This window comes from Myotis brandtii, unplaced genomic scaffold (assembly GCF_000412655.1).
Source record: "Myotis brandtii unplaced genomic scaffold, ASM41265v1 scaffold254, whole genome shotgun sequence".
In the NCBI taxonomy this organism is placed as follows: domain Eukaryota; kingdom Metazoa; phylum Chordata; class Mammalia; order Chiroptera; family Vespertilionidae; genus Myotis; species Myotis brandtii.
Window position 1 is genome coordinate 847734 of NW_005359634.1, and position 20980 is coordinate 868713.

At 42.7% G+C, this 20980-nt stretch overlaps 1 protein-coding gene and 4 non-coding genes across 6 annotated transcripts in view; 4 read left to right on the forward strand and 1 right to left on the reverse strand.

Annotated features, from left to right (window-relative positions):
• Positions 1-259: 259 nt before the first annotated feature.
• Positions 260-332, reverse strand: TRNAR-ACG. The gene has a single exon. It is a non-coding gene; the product is annotated as a tRNA-Arg (tRNA).
• A 346-nt stretch (positions 333-678) lies between these two features.
• TRNAY-GUA lies at positions 679-772 on the forward strand. Its single transcript has 2 exons — positions 679-715; positions 737-772. It is a non-coding gene; the product is annotated as a tRNA-Tyr (tRNA).
• Positions 773-1312: 540 nt separating this feature from the next.
• Positions 1313-1401, forward strand: TRNAY-GUA. The gene is given in 2 exon segments: positions 1313-1349; positions 1366-1401. It is a non-coding gene; the product is annotated as a tRNA-Tyr (tRNA).
• An 11-nt stretch (positions 1402-1412) lies between these two features.
• The window catches only part of TRIM55 (tripartite motif containing 55), a 29793-nt gene continuing 10225 nt past the window's right edge, over positions 1413-20980 (forward strand). For both annotated transcript variants that reach the window (XM_014541013.1, XM_005867926.2), the window contains exons 1-5: positions 1413-1462; positions 7895-8573; positions 9081-9253; positions 12697-12862; positions 15053-15148. In XM_014541013.1, coding sequence (XP_014396499.1) covers positions 8406-8573; positions 9081-9253; positions 12697-12862; positions 15053-15148 — 603 coding nt within the window. In that variant the 5' untranslated portion in view covers positions 1413-1462; positions 7895-8405. The remainder of the gene's footprint in view (positions 1463-7894; positions 8574-9080; positions 9254-12696; positions 12863-15052; positions 15149-20980) is intronic.
• On the forward strand, positions 1535-1607 carry TRNAA-AGC. The gene has a single exon. It is a non-coding gene; the product is annotated as a tRNA-Ala (tRNA).

Consider the following 20980-nt stretch of genomic DNA (forward strand, 5'->3'; position numbering starts at 1 on the left):
TCCCACCTGGGCCCGCGGGGGCGGCCCCTCTGTCCTCCACGGCCCGCAGGGCGGCTGGCCTCGGGGTCGCGTCCGTGTCCCCAGCTCTCAGCATCTCCTGAGGCCGACGGTGCGAAGGGCCAAAGTGCCGTAAACCACTCTGGGCATTTGTGGTTTGGAGGAGCCAGAGAAAGCCATAGTCATGCTCTCGGGGAGGGGGACACAGTGTGGGGGGTTGTTGTGATCATCTGTGGTTTTAAAACGGGAGGTAACAAAACGCCGAGCCAGGCAGGAGTCGAACCTACAATCTTCTGATCCGTAGTCAGACGCGTTATCCATTGCGCCACTGGCCCCTGGCGCAGGGGAGCGGTGGGGCGGGGCATACAGACCATAGAGTCGTGAGCCTTATCAGGCGGTCACCGCCCGACCGGCGGCAGTAAAGGAAAAGGGCGCCAGGCACGCGGGGCTGGCGTCGGGGTCCCTGAGTCCTGGCACCACACGTCTCGGACACCCGAGTTGGACACCCCAGGCCGGAGCTCCCGCCAGCAAAGCCGTGCTACCTTTCTGCGCACGCGCACAACGACGCAGCACGTCCCGCTCCGCCCCGGTGTTACGCCTGCGCAGATCCGCCTCCGTCTCAAGTTGGGCGCGCGCTCCTTTTTATATTGAATCTCAGGAGGCGGACCTCCGTCGCCCGTCCCTTCGATAGCTCAGCTGGTAGAGCGGAGGACTGTAGTTGATTTCCGGATCATGAGTCATCCTTAGGTCGCTGGTTCGATTCCGGCTCGAAGGAGACAAGCGTTCTTTTTATTCCCTCCACCAACTTTCTGTGGTTCAAGTCCTTTCCGTGGTTACATTTCTCTAATATACATTACATTACAAAGAACATTTGGAATTTCTACCGCTTGCGCTCCAGTTTGGGCCCACGGCAGCGGCTCCCTTGTGAAGCCTTTTGCGAATCCCGGAAGCGCGCAGTGCTGTCCGAGTTCCGAGCGCGGCAGTGAGTCTGCGCTCGGCCGGAGGTGCCAGGACGCAGCCTTCTGCGTGTGTCCAGGTCGTCCTGGGCGTGTGCGGGCCCTGAGCCTCGCGGAGAAAGCCAGCGCGGTCGCTCCGCCGGCTCCCGGGCCGCGGACCGCCTCCTCTGCGTCCCCGGTAGGGCGGGCGCCCGAGCGCCTGCCAGCGGCCGCCGGCTGCCGGAGGAGGTGGGAGGGCTGCGTGGAAGGTTTTATGCTCCAGGGACCTGGAAATCAGGAAGGAAACGTGGTAGAAAGTACACTAAAGTCAGGAAATATCTAGAAGTTATGGGAAGAGTCAGGACAAAGTTCCTTCGCTCCCTTCGATAGCTCAGCTGGTAGAGCGGAGGACTGTAGGTGCGAGCCCGCTGTCATCCTTAGGTCGCTGGTTCGATTCCGGCTCGAAGGAGAGGCGCTTGTGTTTTGTTTCTTTGGCCTCGGTGGTGAGGAAGGTCAGGAATGTGATCGAAGTATGTTTATCTTCGTGACTACGTATGCTGACCTCTCTCTAGGGGAAGAGATAAGGCGCCTCAGCCAGCGGTGGGGGATTAGCTCAAATGGTAGAGCGCTCGCTTAGCATGCGAGAGGTAGCGGGATCGATGCCCGCATCCTCCAGTTTTTTTTTCCCCCCCTCTAACCTCGTTTTTTTCCCTCTGGATTCTCAAAATGTTGCTGAAAGTCAGCCATAGGGCAAGTGAAGGGTACAGCTTAGTTTGAAGTTACCCCTCTATAAAACTTTCAGACAAGGGTTATGGTTGCACGACGTTTATCCTTCAAGTTTTAAAAGTTTAGACCCACTTATTTGGGAAGTTCACGAAATCGTTTTTTGTTTTTTTCTCTCCTAAAATGGTGACAGATTGCAGTCACATCTTGCCATTTCAATTCCTTTGCGATTGATGGCTGCACTTCCAGGGATTCATCCAGGACTAAGCTGCCCGTAGTTAGAATAGCTGACAGATGGAAAATAAACACTAGCAAAAAACAAACAAAAAACAGAGAACTTGGAAAAGTGCGCTGACTACTTTAAATTTAGGTTGAGCTGTGGAAGCGAGGACTATTCTGCTCCATCTCAACTGTGTACAGTGAGGTGGCTGGCTCTGGGCAAATCTGAATATAAGGTAATGTGTACCTAGGAGAGGTGACCAAATGGAGAACGGCCTGAACCCAGCGCTTGCTGATGGAGGAGAGTTCTAATGCCATTTTTCTCCTGGGAAATAACTGTGGAGAGTTAAAGAGAGATCAGCACCAAGGGGACTAATTAGAGGAAAGTTAAACAAAAACACACATACACTCACTGAAAGGTTCAGAGATTGAGCAAAATACACACAAAGGCTCTTCTGGCAATAAGTTCTCCATACCCTAATTTTCTAGACGACAGCCACAAAAAAACTGTTGAACTCATACTGCAGTTCTAAACACAAAAATAAATCTTCTAGACAAAGGCGGAGGTATTATTTGTTTTTGAGGATTACAATTAACAAATGATCATTCTTTTATCCAATGTCCATTTTAGGGTTCTAGGCAACCTGTACATTTTTGTTACCAATGTGTACAATCTGTTGTATTTTATTGGTATATCTTTCATTTTCTAGGACAGTGTTTTGTTTTTTTTATCTCATTTTATTCTTTTCAATAAAGTCTTTCAATGAAATGTATAGTGATTCACTTAAAATATACCCTCATCATTTTGGGGAAAACAAATTACAAAGTTAGGGTATCATTTTATCAGATGATATGTCCCAAGTTTTGGGTGTTCTATATGGCTGACAGGAGGAGCTGGCAGTGAAACTATAAATTACTAAAAGAACAAAAAATGAGCAATAAGTCAAAAGAATGGGAAGGTATGCACCCAAAATCAAGGTGGAGAACACATGTTTAGGGCAGATGAGTGAGCAAGAATTCAAACAAGATCTCAGGATCAGTAACTTGGATGTGAAATGGAATTCATGACAAAGTGGAATTTATTCCAAGAATATAAAAGTGGTTCAACATTCCAAAATCAACATTAATTCATCATACTAAACAGACTAAAGAAGAAAACCCACGTGATCATTTCAATAGATGCTGAAAAGTATTTGACAAAATTCAACATCCATTCCAGATTTTTAAAAACTGTCAGTAGACTTAGAAGGGAAGGGAACTTCTTCAAACTGATAAGGGGCATCAATGAAAAACACAGCTAACACTATACTTCACAGTATGAATGCTTTTCTCCTAAGATGAGGAACAAAGCAAGGATGTCCATTCTAGGGTTTCTAGTGAGTATAATAAGGCAAGAAAAATGAAGTAGAACACTTCTAGATTGGAAAGGAAGAAGTAAAACTATCTCTACAGATATCTCATTTTAAAAAAATATTGATCACATGTTGAAATGATAATAGTTTATATGTTTGGGGGTTAAATAGAATATATTAATGCAATAATTCTATTTGTTTCTGATTTTCAATGTGGCTACTAGAAATTTAAATCATATATATAGCTCATATATATCACTCAGATCTTATTTCTATTGGGTAGTTAGGTCAGAGAGATAAGTAAGGGCCAGATCAGGCCTTAGGGACCACAGGAAAGATTAATATCTTTATCCTAGGGGTAATAAGACCATTAATGGGATTTAAATAGGGAGTGACATATGAGAAATAGATTGCAGAAGGCAAGAGTGAATTCAGAGAAATCAATTAGGACACTGGGGTGGAAGGGAGGTAGGGGGGGATTGTATATGCTGAGGATGGAGTCAAGGAGGGCCTGGAGCCAAGGTGAGGCGTTCAGACATGCCAATGGAAAGCCTTAGCTAAAATATTTGCTCCTTTTTGGTAGTCACTGTTTATTTCTGGCATGTGGATTATGCCAAGGAATATTCAGAGGGAAGTACAATATGTTGGCTTTCAAACATTTCCTCAGAGATATTTATGATGAAGTAAAATTTATAAACAACAGATCTGGAAAAGGAGTAATTATCAATATGAAAAAAAAAAGCTTTCAGCCAGAAGTCTGCAAACTATATAATGAAAGAAATGCCATAGTGTTGGCTTCTGCTAAGTACTTTTCAAAGTAGTTCATTTCTCTTTAATTTTAGATTTTGTAAATTTTTTTCATTAAAAATTTAAAAACCACATATCCAAACTGTCTATTGGCAGATAGACAGCTAAACTGAAAAGACTGACAATGTAGACAGAGGAAAATGTTAAGTATTTTCTAGATGCCATGAGTTGAGTCCGTGTTATAAGGCAATTCTTGTTTTCTCTTCCACTGTTATGGGTTCACTCAGCGAGATAGACCACCGACTCAGAATTTAAATTTAAGAGCCTTTATTAAGCTGGCCAGCTGACTACAGCTACAGCACCCTGCCGAAGCAAAGGCTGAACTGCAGTCCAGACTATAGGAATTACAGCAATTTCATTTGCAAAAACCACAAAGTTAGTTACAAAGCCTTGTTTACATAATTAGTTCTCGACACAGTATAGCATCATACAGTGACTACCTTCCTATCTATATGTTCTAGGAACAGAGAGTACAGAGTGCCAGGAAGGGGCCATGAGACTATATCTCAAGGCCTGGCCTGATGTCAGTACCTTCCTATCTATGTGTTTTAGGAACAGACAGCACAGCATGCCCCATCTGGCCGAAGTGCCAGATATGCAGCCCAGTACACCACCAGGGCCTCTCTGCCTTGCTGCTTTACTTCAAACTGTATCTATGTTTTACTTCCCTTTAGCTCTATCTGACCATAAGTTCTCTGTTGTTGTTTTTTGATGAATTACTCAGGTTCTTAGAGACCCCCCATCTTTCGTCCTCTGACTTACCTGGGTATTGGGAAATTGCTGGAGGAGGTGAGAGCAGTGGTGGTTTTGCTTCAGCTTCTAAATGTCTAAACATACTCCTGCCCCAGTCTAGTGAGACTCAGGCATGAGGGGAAGTTGGGGCTTTCAACTAATTGCTCCCATTTGGCTTCAACCCCTTGTCCTAGTGTGGGGAGGGATGGGGTAGGAAAGGGGGAGGAAGTCATGCACCAACTCCTATAGAGTCCAGGATACCTTCAGGAGATTAGGCTGGTTTTCATGTCTCTGTGGAGGCCCAAGTCCACTCCAAATCCCAATGACTTGAACCAGACTTTAATTCTGATTCAGTTCTGGAATTCTACCTGTCTCCTAGACTCTGTGAATGATTTGCGAGTGGACTAAAAATTTTTGGTTCCTCCCTAGAATAGAGTGCTACTGCCATGTCCCATTCTCAACTCACATGCCCACCGTATAGATTGCTGGTCTCTGAGAGTAGAGAGGATGGAGGAATGGAGAAAATTAGATGAGGAGGAAAAGGAAATAATTACCCATCAACTTCATTCATATTCCTATGGGATTCTTTCTAGTTTCCTGTGTAGCCTCCAGAGGCAATTCTAAGAAACAGTAAAAGGCAGAGAGCAAGAAGGAGCAGAGGGAAAAAGAGGAGAGGATAGGGATCAACTCTATGTTAAGTAATCAAATTGGGGATTCTCTATGTCAAAATTAATACTGTTTCAGAGGGGAGGGGGGTTTCCTTACTCATGCTGCTAAATTAGGTTCTGAAGTACTCTCACTTATCGACAAGAGAACTGAAATCCAGCTAGGTGAGGTCAGTCCCCTGAGATCACAAAGCGAGGAGGCCATCAGTGCTGAAGAGGCCTGTCTCTGACTCACTGTGCAGCTTCCCATATCATTGCTCGTTGCTCAGACTCAGGGCATCTGAGTCATCTTTGTGAGTTCTACTTTTGTAGTCAACCCAGAGTCCATTTCCTCCTTTCCTTCCCCACTGCCATCGCCTGGTGCCAGGGCTTTGTGACCTTTCACCCAGGCTATTGGCAACAACCTCCCATCTGGTCTTTAGCCAGGTCACCGTCACTTTTATCTGTTCCAACCACCACTGTGAGATTATAATCTAACCAATGCACAGCTCTCATGGAAACATCCCTCTGAGAAACTTTTAACATTTCCTGTTGTCTAATTTATTAAGTGTTGAAAACTCTTTAGCCTGGTGTGCCTGGCCTGCCAATGAGCCAGCACTATGCTCTGTACTCCAGCCCAAAGCACCATACAACTCTGGGCATTCCCAGCTCTCCTGTGCTCACAGTTTTTGCTTCTGTGCCTTCTCTTAAGAAGCCCCACCTATGACCCACCTAAATTCCTCAGTGGATCAATTCAAATGCTACCCCACCCATGAAGTCTTCCTAACTCCTCCAGCTCTGAAATTCTGTAGCTCTTTATAACATGTTGTCTTATACTGTGGTTCTGCATATGCATGCCTCATCTCTACTGTTAGACTGAGCTCCTTGAGGACAATGACCTGTGTCTACTTCGTCTTTCAATCCCCAGAGCCCAGCACAATGGAATCACATGATAAACACTCAATGAATGTTTTTTTGAAAGAATGAATTCCTCTTATAAGGACAGACTCTGCTATACTATAGTATATCATTAGTTTAAGTGCTTTTCTTTATTATTATTTTTAAAATATATTTTTATTGATTTCAGAGAAGAAGGGAGAGGGAGAGATAGAAACATCAATGATGAGAGAGAATCATTGATTGGCTGCCTCCTATACCCCTACCTCTCCCCCCACTGGGGATAGAGCCCACAACCTGGGCATGTGCCCTGACCAGGAATCAAACCATGACCTCCTGGTTCATAAATTGATGTTCAACCACTAAGCCATGCCAGCTGGGCTAAGTGTTTTTTTTTGTTTTGTTTTTTTTTTAGGTTGCAAGGGCTTTTAGAGTAGAAACTTTCTTTTATTGCGCTCAGACCTTCATAGCTCACACAATAATAAACACAATTAACTGCCCAGGCTGACTGAACTGAATTAAAACAGTAAAAAGATTCTACCAATTCCCTTCTTCACTATAGTTGCTAAATAGATATTGAAAAGAATAACAAAATTCTCCAAAGATCCCTGATATGTTTATGAATATATATAACTTATTATTAGTTAATGGAGCTTTTTAGATTCCCAATAAGCTCTCAGTAAACACAGCATTAAGACCACACTTAACCAGTCACACCTACATAGTCTGTACCGGTAATTAAGTGCACATCAGGGATATGTTAACAAAGTATCTTCATTATTTGAGGTTTTTAAAATCAAAGAGGAATGAAGCTACAAATTCATCACATAAAAAAATAGACATGTATTTCTTTTTCATTTTTAATATAATTTAAAATTTTTAATGAAATATATATTAATGAAACAGTTGTTTCACAAAATCTTGGCAAATAACAGAACAGACCAAGAATATCAGAAACCACCAGGAAACTAGCATTTAAAAAATCAACTTGGAGGACTAAGCAAATGCAAAGAGGTGTAGGTATTTCAGACCAGATAAGAAACAGGTATGGAAGCAGGACTTCATTTTCCCTTCAGTTGGCAATGGCACTGATATCTGTCCCCCGTCATATATCAAAATGAGATAATGGGTCTACCCCAGGTGCCAGTTACTACCTCATTACTGACAGTCATTGCAAACTGCTTTAACCTTTTAAAGATTGTTCCATTTTCTTTGTATTTTGGGGTGTGTATAGGGGTGAGAGTGAGGGTACAGGATGACAAAAGGTTAAGGAAGAGGAAAAGCAATGTAAAACAGAAAAGAACACACTGGAGTTTTATTACACAGCTTTTAAAAATAATTGAAACATCCACTGTTATTTGATTTTTTTTTAACTTTGTAGACACTTTTATAGTGAAAAGATTTGAAATCAGTTTTTAAGTTAGAATGTTTTCCATACCACAACCCTTGTGAAGATGTAATATTTAACACTGAGCAAGTATTTTCAATGATTGTCCTTGTGAAGCTGGGATAATGATTTTCAAGGTATATTTTCACCTGAGATGATATGATCATGCTACTTGGATAACTCACTTTCTAAGTTCTCAAGACAGAAATGGCATTCACTATACAGTTATACTCTTGCCTGGGCTGCATTTTTCCCGGTCCTGGAGAAACCCGTCACCATGTCCTTACCAAAGACTCACAGAGGGCAGGGCTCTGTGACTCCTCAGCATACTCATTCGCATTTGTTGTTGACAACTGTCTGCTTCGACCTCCTTCTCCTCACAACCCCGTCTAAATGGAGTGTGTAATCCTCCTTCCCACTCACTCTTTTCACTCCCTGGGGTAGGAATGTTGGCTCCTGTTCTCTGTCACCTGTCAGAATCTGTCCTCCTGTCACTGGCTTATATGGACAAGTCAGCCTTCTGTCACGTGACCCCAGCTGCTAAAAACAGCCCCAGCTCCCGCTCCAAACCTGGGCCTGAAACAATGTCCTCCACCAAAAGAAACATGAAGGACACTTGATCACACAATCCTTGGAATTATTTCCAGGAAACCCTTGTAGAGACCATTCGGAGCACCCCTTCCCTGGCGGTGCACACCGTGACGGCTAGGAGATGAGCGCATCTTTGAATTATAAGTCTTTTTCCAAAGAGCAGCAGACCATGGACAACTTGGAGAAGCAACTCATCTGTCCCATCTGCTTGGAGATGTTCACGAAGCCTGTGGTCATTCTTCCCTGTCAGCATAACCTGTGTAGGAAATGTGCCAGTGATATCTTCCAGGTAGGTTTGTGTGGAATGTCGGGGTGGATAGATTCCTTGGAATCAAGTGCTTAACTTTGAGGTGAATTCCTTTAGAAAACTTTAAAAGGCTGCATTCGTTTTCAAGAAAAAAAAATTAATGATTTGCTTTGTGCTTTGCTGTTAGCCTCCTCTTATTTCAATGCTACGAATCAAATTTGTGTGTGTGTGTTTTAAATGGAATCTGTTTCAAATTTGTAAATGAATTACTATCCAATACATTAATGTTGGAGTTTCTGGCTAGGAACTTTCGGTTATGAAAACACTGGATGGAAAATAACCTCACGGTGAAAATGATACATTGCAGTTGACTGTGGGTGGGAGCTGGGCCTGTCTTTTAGGACTACTTGCCGATAAGGCCCTACGGGATTATCTTATGGCAAGCTTAAAGTAGAAGTTGATGTTTGTAGTAACAGAGAATGAAGAGGCGTCTCAGAAAAGCTACCCATGGCATTACTCAATTCCTCTTTTCTTGCTTGGCAAGAACAGGCCTCTAACCCGTACTTGCCCACAAGAGGAGGCACCACGGTGGCATCAGGAGGCCGATTCCGCTGCCCATCCTGTAGGCATGAAGTGGTTTTGGACAGACATGGGATATATGGACTTCAGAGGAACCTGCTGGTGGAAAATATCATTGACATCTACAAGCAGGAGTCCACCAGGTATAGTTCTTCCATGTATCAAACCCATTGGAAGCTTGTTTTTATTTATTTGGTTGGTTGTTTTAGTGAGTCACTACACTGAATGCTTGTTTAGCAATCACAGGCTAATTGCTTCATAGCAAAATGTTTTTCCAAGTCAGTCTTTTCCAGTGGGATTGAGAGTTGCTCATGGGAAGGGAGAAGGGAGATAGTGACCATGCTTTTGTATCAATTTAAGAATGAAGTAATTCAACACCAATCCACTCCAAATGGTGACATTGAAAGAGGCATAATGCTGCTCCACCCAAAGCTTTGTATTACATTCAGTGTGGACATTTCTGTACTTCACAGGATCTTTGTAGCTCCAGATTCAACATAGCCAAAAATTCATAGCATAAAACTTTATAGGAAATTACAGAAATGGCACCTTTCCAATAGTCCATTCCTAGTTCAGACAGTCTCATCTTAAAATTATCTAGATGATAATAAAAACAAAATTCTCTAACATGTCATGGAATTGACTCTGGAAATTGCAAGGCAAGATAATAGTCCTGGCCTTACACAACTTAACGTGTAGAGACATGGGAGAAAAATAAAGATGGAGTTCAGGTTATGTTTCCCTATCTCTAGATTGTATTTACTGCATACTATTAACATTTACCTATTGATTGATTGATATGCAGTATATACATCTGATCATTTAAAGGGGAGGAGGCTTCTTCTTCATCAAATCACATTGGCTACAGAGTTCTTTTTCTAAAGACAACACTGTGAGAATTCATTCCTAGAAGGCATGGTATGAAGAGCCCTCCTTCAATTGTATGCAGGTCAGGCGGGTCCACAAAGCTTGATAGCAATATTAAGACCATTTAGAAATGACCTCATTGTGATTCTAATTAGAAGGCATGTATTTATGGGACATCTGCATGCTCTGAGAGCCTTGCGCTCTTAGAAGGAAAGCTGCTTTATAAATCTAACATATAATTAGTATAATCACTATATAGCTATTAGTTTCTGCTTATGATTCAAAACTAAATTCGATAGCACCAGGATATAGATGGAACTGGGGAAGAAGAATGATTGCTGATGACATATTGTAGATATACGTAGTCGACTATTTCCCTTGAGTCAAAAGTCTCTTGAGAAGAAGGAAAGACCTATTGTTACTGTTGCTTGGATTTCATTGTATTTCATTAATTTAAAATGCAAATACACACACCATCTCTTTAAAAAAGTTAACCAGCCAATGAGTTATCAACCAGTTATTAAGGAAGGTTATATAATAACTGATTCCATGCCTACTACAGTACCTTCCTACATGTTCTAGTTATTGCAATAATTTTCCATTTTTCTACTTGCCACAGCAAGACCTTGAAACATGTGAAATAACAATAGTTGTTATGAAGTCCAGAGAAGAGGAGATGTTAAAACTTGTAGCATTAGTAAAACTACAAGACACATTAGTTAACTATAAAGTCTGTGTGGTACATGTGTCAAAAATAGTGTCCAGGTGAGCAAATTGTATAAAAGCAATGAACCAAATGTCCAGCAATGAAGCTCATAGCTGAGTGTACTAAGGGTATTTCTGTGATTATTGAATTCTTTTTATGCTGTTGTTTCTTAAACTTGAGACTTGCCGTTGGGACATTTTTATTTGGTAACAAAACTACAGGTTGCACAAAGGGCTCAGACAGATATTTGGGCAGAAACCCAGTTGTTCCCTAGAAGCTGGAAGCCTTATCAGCTCAGAATCCTGACTCTTAGGATATATTAGGTGACTCTGGAATAACCTGGGATATACAGAATGAGATGAACCCAACTATTCTATTTTATTTTAACAATGCTGGTCATAACCCCCTATGTTGATATCATGGCCCATCAAAACCTGCAGTTTTTTTAAAGTAGATCTTGATAACAGCTAAAAAATATTCAGTTCCAAATCTGACATGCTTCTAAATAACCATATGTTCGGCAAGGTTTGGGTTTGTATTTAAATTTTTCAAATACCTATCAACAGCCTCAGTCTTTAGAGAAGATATATAAAAATTCCAGATTTTTGTGTGAGTTGGCTACATCCACACCTCCCACCATTCTCACCAGAGGGAGCCTAAAGCACTACAACTTGGTGTAATTTTTTAAAAAAATATGTTTTTATTGATTTCAGAGAGAAAGTAAAAGGGAGAGAGAGAGAGAGAGAAACATCAATGATGACAGAGAATCATTGACTGGCTGCTTCTCTCCCCCCCCCCCCCCCCCCCCGCCAGGATCAAGCCCACAAGCTGGGCATATGCCCTCAATGGGAATCAAACCTGGGATCCTTCAGTCTGTGGCCCAACACTCTGTCCACTGAACCAAACCAGCTAGGGCAACTTGGTGCAATTTTTATCTTGATCATAACATCTAAGCCATGCTGACGGTTAGGGGAATATACAGGGTGCTATCATGCGCTGTGAATTTGGGACACTACAGGTGATTGCACAGCTAACAGGTTACCCATAAGTAGCAATGACTTGTCACCCTTCCCTCATGGTTTCTTTATTGCTTGTTCATCTTCTCTCTAGCATTTACAAATCCGATGCTCCATTATTACCTGCTGTAGCTCGAAAAGTTTTAGCTGGTGCTGACCTGTTGGGAAAACTAAAACTTGGGGATTACCTGTGAGATTTGTACTTCCAATGCTCACCATGTCCAGTTTTAGCTGCTGACCTGTTGGGAAAACTAAAACTTGGGGATTACCTGTGAGATTTGTACTTCCAATGCTCACCATGTCCCAGAACAGCATTTTGCATTTTTCTTATTGCCTATTCATTATAATTGTTCACATTCCCTGAGCACATACTGCCCACTCCTAACTACTGCCAAGTCTTCAGGAAGTTACTTACATTTAACTTTCTGGGTTAATGGCAGGAGTTCTCTTGAAAATAGTGGGCTTTGGAGACAGTGCTGGAGCATGCTCTTAATGCATGAGCCCAGTGTTAACTTTCAGGAATTGCACTAGTTTTGTTGTTGTTTTAATTCTTTATTGTTTAAAGTATTACATATAGTATTATATATGTCTCCTTTTCCCCTGCCATTGACCTCTCCCCATCACCCCCACCCTCCAGCACATGCCCTCACCCCCTCCTGTCTGTGTCCATTGGTATGGTTATATGCATGCATACAAGTCCTTTGGTTGATCGCACACACACACACACACACACACACACACACACACACACACCCTATAACTTGAAATTTGCCATGCTGGGAATACTCAACACCACGGAAGTTGGCAAATGCTACAGATCAGATTCTCCACCACCCCAGGCACATCACTGTAAGGAAACTGAATTTGGAGGGCTCTGGGAGCCCTCTGGAATGGGTTGCTGTTGAGTACAGGGGCTAGCTGGGATTTGCGATGCTGATCACCCATCTCGGCTCTGCCCCATTGGGAGCTGACACATTTATCTGCTACCTCCTCCCAGACCGGAAAAGAAGTCCGACCAGCCCAGGTGCGAGGAGCATGAAGAAGAGCGCATCAACATCTACTGTCTAAACTGCGAGGTGCCCACCTGCTCTCTGTGCAAGATCTTTGGGGCACACAAGGACTGCCAGGTGGCTCCCCTCACTCACGTGTTCCAGAGGCAGAAGGTAATGGACTCTCCCCTGTCCCTCCTCTGCAGCCCCTTGAGACAGGAAGGATGGAGGGTCCCGTGGGAAGGGATGCTGCATGCACATGACCTCACGTTTGAGTCTCTGGAGGTGGTGGGGAAGGCCAGAGAGGGAAGGGATGCAGGAGTCGGGTGGACGGGGGAGGGGGGCAGTCAAGAAGGGGATTGGAGTGGGGAGGGTTGCTGTTTTTTGCACCCTTTAGAGGTTTCTGGAGATGAACAGAGTTACGGGAATCTGAGCTCCAGCTGCTCAAACATTATTTGAAGTTCAGACTACAGAAAAGAAAAAAATACCTTTTTACTCCAGTCACAGAATGTTTTTCTTCATTTACCAACAAAAGATTTCTTCGCGCCCCCTCCCCCCCACCCGGCCCCCAATTTCCTCCACTCCTAGTACAGGAGAGATACAATGAATGGCATTTCTTTAAGAACAATTTAAAACATTGCTGGACCCTAGCTGGTTTGTTTCAGTGGATAGAGCGTGGGCCTGCAGAATGAAAGGTCCTGGGTTCGATTTCAGTCCAGGGCACATGCCTAGGTTGTGGGCTCGATCCCCAGTGTGGGGTATGCAGGAGGCAGCTGATCAATGATTCTCTCTCATCACTGATGTTTCTCTCATTCTCTCTCTCCTCTCTCTCTCTCTTTCTCTCTCTCTCCCTCTCCCTTCCTCTCTGAAATCAATAAAAACATATTTAAAAAATAAATAAAACATTGCTGGGCGGGCCCTCAACACTAGGTGAAACCCACCTTTAGCCTTTTGCCCTAGGCCAGTTGAGGAAAGGCCTCCTCTGAGTGCCCCCACCCCAGGGCCTCAGGCTCAGTCCTTTCATTCTGACCAAATGCAGCATCTCCCCCAGTTTACCACTAACCTGCCAATATGGTCTCACCCATGGACAAGTAGGAACTTACCCATTTGATCCAAATAAATGTGGAGTCACGTGCTCAAATAGGTGTAGCCACTCTAGACACCTAGAATTTGAGCAGCTCCACACCTTGATTTTTTTTTTTCCTGTTAGAATCATAGATTCCACATTTGCTCAGTGTTTTACTGAGGATCAAATTTGGAAGCCAAACTTTTAAACACCACCAATTCCCACCAGTGAGTACTAACTGCTAAAAAAACAGTATTTCATAAGATGTCTATAACATTTATTTTTTATTCTACTTGTGATTTATTCCTCCTTTCCTTCCACCCCTAGTCTTAGTGTACTAGAACTGACTAGTACCAGTTTCACACTGCTTTCCTCCGTGCCCTGGAGACTCAGGTGGGATGAACAGAAGGATAGATGGCAGGACTTTTACCCCGCTCCTATTTGGCCAAAATAGCTCCACTCTCATCCATTTCTTCCATTTGAAGAAAGCATTCTGCAGCTTTAAATTGTTTTTACAACCACTGTTCTTGCCACTTAAAATGTGAGAAAATTAGATTGCACATTTTGCCCAACATCATAGAGAAGTTAAAGGCAGAGTTGGACCAAGCAGGTAGATCTCCTACTTCCCCGTTCTGTGTTCCTTTGTGCTCCTTAGCCAACCCTGGGAAGGGAGTAAGTACAAACAATGGAATCTCTTCTTGTCAAGAGTCTGAGAGGAATTTCCCCTAGAACCAGTTGAATGTTAGTAGTTTCAAGTTACATTGTAGTGACTTAGTCTAGTACACGAGTATGTGTACACCTAGCACATAGAAGGTGCATGATAAGTATATGTTGAATAAGTATAAGTGAATAGATGAATGAGTAGTCACTATATACATTTCCCTAGTAAAACTAATCCTCAGCTGCACTTGGAAAATCATTTATTTTCTGTTTCTGATGTCACATATTGGACTCCATTCAATTTATAAACAATACTTAGAATTCTTTAGCTTGAATATGCTATTCTCTACCTATGGCCTATAATTAGCATTCTTAATGTTTTTAACAGGGTCACAATCTGGTAAGAATTTGATGAAAAATATGAAGCCTCTTCCCACACAAATGCATTTCTATACTCATCCATACAGAATTTACTTACAAGATTAGGAGGTTCACAGAACTCCTGAGACTCTCTGTTCCTCCTTTGGGTTTTATAGATCCTAGGTTAAGAACCCATGAGGACAACACTATGATTAATTCACAATCAGTGCTGACTAGAAAACCCCTAAGATCTTGCACCCCTCTTTTCTCTTCATTAGTCTGAGCTCAGTGATGGCATTGCTGTCCTTGTGGGAAGCAATGATCGAGTCCAGGGAGTGATCAGCCAGTTGGAGGACACCTGTAAAACTATTGAGGTAAGTAAGACTCCACAGAAGTGTAAACCAAAACTGAACTCCTAGGGATGTGGCTTCCTTAACACCACACTAGAAAACCATTTCAACATTTCAATCTCATCTATAGAAGGACCTCCTTCCTGATATGTCTCTAAAATATTCACCTCCTGTGACTTTACCACATTTACTAGGGTTTTGTTATATGCATTGGTCTTCTTGGTCAACCCATTTTGAAAGATTAGCTACAGGGAAAGAAATTCCCCATAATGAAAATGAGTGTTGTCAGCCTTTAGAACACAATTTCTTTGTGGAAATCTAAATCTTCTTAAGAAATGCCAGTAAGAAATTCTTATTCTAGTTTAGCTGCATATCTGTGCTCTGACAGTGGGGTTGCAAAAGGCCAGCAGGAAGAGAGATCTGCCTGATTGTGCTTAGGGAATGGCTCATTAACTGGGAGCTCATGGAGGCCTGAGTTCTGTTTTGTTCAACTCTGTTTGCCCTCTGCCTGGCCCAGTACCTGGCACATAATAAACACTCAATGAGAACTTGATGAACAAATGGATGAATGGCTGGCTATTTAGTTCAGACTTAGGTTTGGCATGTTAAAAACATAGGAAATCCACTTTTTCCCCAAGGTCAATGATAAACAGTGTAATTGCTGAAGGCAAAATGCTGGAACCTAAAAAGGTTTAGCTCTGTAGCAGATATCTTGTCAAGACTTGAAGATTCACAGACTAGTTGAGCCCTGCTGCAGAGAGACAGGTGTAAGACATCTAGGTCTCTGGCCCTGTACCCTGGAGCCATTGATTCCTCCCTCCCTGCTCAAAGTTTTAGGGTAATTTGTTTTTTAGTTGGACTTCAGGTGCAGAGTGTTGAGGCATTGTACTGCTCAGTTCATGGCTAATTGTCTTCATATTTGTGGGCAAGGCCCCTCTTGTTATCTATTTATTCCCTTTTATCCCTATTTTGCACTTCTGTTCTCTTTTCTGTAAATAACCACTCTAACATTGCTTGATATTCCATTTACCTGTATCCTTATAAAATATGTATTGTTTTATATGCATGTCTTTTAATTTTATAAATGGCATTGTGTTGTATTTCTCATTCTGCTTCTTACTTTTAAAAAACTAAGCACATGTACATTCAGTCATTCAGTTTTCTCCTCTGTAAAAGTGGAGTAATCATAGTACCTACTTCATAGTTACTGTGAGAAATTAAAGGAATATAAGCAAAATGCTTAGCATGGTGCCTGGCATGTGGTGAGTGCCCAGCAAATGCCATAGTCTTATTATTTTATCATTAGAAAGGCACATCCTATCAAAAGCCAAAGGCCAGTTCCTAGGTGATGACTTCAAGATATTGGCCATAATCGTCTCATTTTAGATTCACAAATCATGAAAGTCAATCTTCTCTCTTCTCCACACTCATATTCGTATGAGAACCCATAAATCTGGGATCCATTCATAGAAGAAAATTTTTCTCTTGGTGAAAAGCCCAAAAGATTCTGAAGTGGACAATATTAACTTTTTTCTTTTTACTTATTTACAGTAAAGGTCAAATACAGCTCAACCAATAAGCCATGAATCAGCACTCCAGTGTAGTACCACACTGAGTCTTGAGTATATAAATAGGAGTGTGTTGCTTGTGGGCCAGTGAGATAATCTCTATACTTGTCTCTGCTTGGCCTTCATCAGAGATACCTCTATCATGGGAGGGCTTTCTGTGAGGGACGTTAGGTTGGGGACATATACAGGAGAAAAGTCCTGTGAGTCGCAGTTGGCCTTGAGCAAAGCCAGTATCAGAGGACACTGAGAGGGTGTGGAGAGATTAGACAACAGTTTTGTTCCTGGGAGCTCAGGTGCAATAGGAAGCGGCTGTTTTTATTTCCACTGAAACCAAGACTAGAATGAACAGGTGTGCAGTTACGTTAGCAGAACGGATTTAGTGCAGAAGTCAGGAAGAACTTCCTGGAAGCGACCATCAGAATTATTATCTCTATAATTACTGATAAAAGCATTCCTCGAACATAGTACTTTTATAAGTACTTTCACAGGTTACTAGAGGAGTGTGTATAATTGTCTCCTGGAAGGCTTCAAGATGAGACTGCAAATTGGCAGGAGTCTTTGTTGTTGTTAATCCTCACCTGAGGATATTTTCCCATTGATTTTTAAAAAAAATTTTTGAGAAAGAAAGAGAGAGAGAGAGAGAGAGAGAGAGAGAGAGAGAGACATTGATGTGAGAGAGACACATCGATTGGCTGCCTCCCACCTGAGCCTGGGATCCAGTCTGCAACTGAGGAACATGCCCTTGACTGGAATCAAGCCTGGGCCCTTCAGTCCACAGGCAGACTATCTACTGAGCCAAACCGGCTAGGGGGGCAGGAGTCTTAAAAGTGCCCATCTCTTTTACCTGTTTATTTCAACTCTGGGGTTTTATCTTAAGAAAATCCAATGAAAAAGTGGTATATAAAACAGTATGGAATGTATATATTAAAAAATAACCCCACATCCATAGGGGGAAAAACTCCAGGTTTAGAGCAGTGAATAGTGGGACCACAGATGATTTTCAATGCCTTCCTTATATATTTCTGCATTCCACATTTTTCTAAAACAAGCTTGACATTTTAATATCCAATAAAATAAGTAAGGGTGAGTGAATGAATGAGTGAATATGGCTCAGGTAAGCACAGTTCCTTCAGATCAGTTTAGGTGGCTTACCAGGAAATGCAGGGATTGGTTCAGAGCCCCATGGAAGTATCTGATTTTAGGATTCCCACTTGAGGCCAATATCCCCCATGTGAAGGGGCCCGAGGACAGAGATGCTGCCACAAAATGGCCACATTGTGTACACCTGTAAACACTAAGGTGCTCTCCTGTACAGGTAAGACCTTATCAGTGGGTGAAGCACCAGCGGTTCACTTCCTGCTGGCCCAGAAGCCAGCTAGTGAAGCACACTGGGTCCTTGGCTCAGAGTGAAATTGTCCTACCTTGCCAAGCAGGTGAATTCTGTACCCAGGGCAGGGTCCTAGAGCTCCTGTGTCCCTGGTTCTGCCTGGGGTTGTTGTTTCCCTTTCAGCTCTGCTCACCACCTGCTGGAAAGCCTTTGGTGGCTGTGGAGCAGGGGGTGGGGTACTGTTGTTAAAGAATTCTCCTTTCTGATTGGTGAGGAACCCCTGAGGGACAGGAAATGGAGCAGCCCCTGGAGTGGGCTCTGTCCTTCCCTAATTACTTGCCTCTCCCCACGAGGAGCCTGACATCTGCCCTTTGGTCAAGTGTCCATTCCCTTTACATGTCTAATTCTGTCCCTAATCATGCAGTGTCTTGCAGAGCTGGCCTGGCCAGGCACCTGGCCCTGGACTGGCCCTGGTGAGCTGCTGAGCTTAGGAGAAATCACATTGTGGACTCCTTGTTACCCTTTAAAAGTAATGTGTTCAGTTGAGGTGAGTTCCCATTGATGATGAGAGTGGCAGAGTCACAGAAGGGCAATCTGAGCTGTGTGAGGGGAGTGGCATTTTCCCTGTTGCTGTGTTCTGATGACAGATGAAAGAGCCTTCTGTCCTTCTAGCCATCCTGGCTGATGTGGCTCAGGCTGAGGCATTCCCAGGGCTCTGGATTGTAAGGGCAAGGTCTGGGGCTACCTTCCCTCACCTTACCAGGCCCTGAAATGTCCTGGGACAGGCTGGGACTGAGGAGGGGGGCTTCTAGTGGGAGTGGAGAAGTGTACTTCAGGAGCACTCTGCTTCCAGAAAAATGTGCTTGACTTTCATTCTTCATCTCTAGAAAATGTAAGCTCCCCCATATAGTCTTTGTAAATGGCACTTATCCTATATCACTGGACCCCAAGAGAGCAGAAAACTAATATTGGCCTTCCCGAGGCTAGTAGGCAGGCAGGTTAGAAATAATCCTGTTTTCCTGGATACCTGCCTAGGGGAAACAGCTACAAATTGAATAATAAATATTTGATTTTGAGCATTTGCAATATCTGAAAAATGTCAACTTTAATAAAGTTCTCTAATAATTTTGCAGTGAGAAAAAATCCACTGTATTTCCAAAATAGTGATTTTACTCAAACAGCTTTGGAACATTGCCCATGACTATAATAAGAATCATGTTAATAAGCATGCTCTCATTTTTAAGGCAGTATTCAAACAGCAATATAACATGTGCTTAAGAGAACAGATTTCAGAGTTTGATTTTTATCGTATTTTTTGTGGGGGAGGGTGATACTGGTTAACAAAATTATACAGGTTTCAGATGCACAATTCTACAACATATCATCGGTACACTGTATTGTGTGTTCACCACCTCAATTCTCCACGGTTTCAGATGTACAATTCGACAACATATCATTGGTACACTGTATTGTGTGTTCACCACCTCAATTCTCCATCCATCACCATTTATCCCTCCTTACACTCTTCTACACCTCCCCACATCCCAACCTACCCTCAGCAATCACCGCACATCAGGGTCCATGTGTTTTTTCTTTTTTGTTCAATCTCTCTACTCCCCCATCCCCTAACCCCCAATCCCGGACAGCTGTCAGCCTGCTCTCTATCTATGAATCTGTCTTTATTTTGCTCATTAGTTCATTTTGTTCATTAGATCCCACATATGAGTGAAATTATATGATTCTTGTCCTTCTCTGACTGGCTCATTTCACTTAGTATAATGTTTTACAGGTCCATCCATACTGTCACAAGGAGTAAGATTTTCTCTCTCTCTTTCTCTCTCTCTCTCTCTCTCTCTCTCTCTCAATGGCTGAACAGTATTCCATTGTGTAAATGTACCACAGCTTTTTTTTATCCACTCATCTACTGATGGGCTTTTGGGCTGCTTCCAAAACTTGGCTATTATAGATAATGCTGCAATGAACATAGGGGTGCATATCAGAGCACTGTCACTTAATTATAGGACCCTGGGCATGTAGTTACTTCAACTCTCTGTCCCTTAATTTCTGTAACAATACACTGGGGATAATAATACCTTCTTCACAGTGTTGTCATGATGACTAAATTGGTGTAAGAGGCACAGGCCAGGGGCTCCATAAGTGTCACCTTGTATCATCCTCAGAGTCATTTTATTCTAATGATGTTCATGGTCATTTAAACCACTGGAGCATCTGGAGCAACTTTTGAAAGGAGTCAGAATGAGCATGTCAGGCTCTTGGTTGATTATGATAGGAGGGTGAAGCAAGTCCCTGCAGAGGGAATATTTGAGAATGAATGGAAGTTCTATCTTTATCTAGGAAGCTTTATGGTAACTTGAAATATTGGTAAGCAAGGGAGACTGAACCTCTTCCGGGAAACATACTGACTACCCAGAGCACATGGGACTGAATTGAACAGCTGCTCAGCTTGCCTTGGTCTTATGGTTTTTACTGAACCATGGGGCTTGAGTCAGGATGGGCTCACCTGGCCCTCAGCCTTCAGGGAGTTTACTCAAGGAGCTTTTAAATGATCAGAACTAATCCACAAAACCCCTAATGCCAAGAACTCCAAGAGTAAGCATTAGAATTTTCATAAATTATAACATTATTTTTTTAACATGAAGTGGGGGTGATACAATATGGTAGGAAAAAAAGCATGAGTTTGGGAGTCTTGAGTCCCAAGGCCATTGAGTAGAGTTGTTCCACTGAACACAGCACAGAGGCCGGATGGATAGAGAGGGGCTGAACTCCAGCCATGTGCCTGGAGAGACAATGTCTTTCTACTGTGTCAGTCTCTTTTCTAGCGCAGCTTATCAGAGACCTGGGCTCTCACCCTGGTCTGCACTCTTGGGACTTCTTCCAAGTGCTTTTATGGGCCTTTATAAGTGAGGAGTTGGGTTTGATTTCCTTGAGAGAATCTTCCTA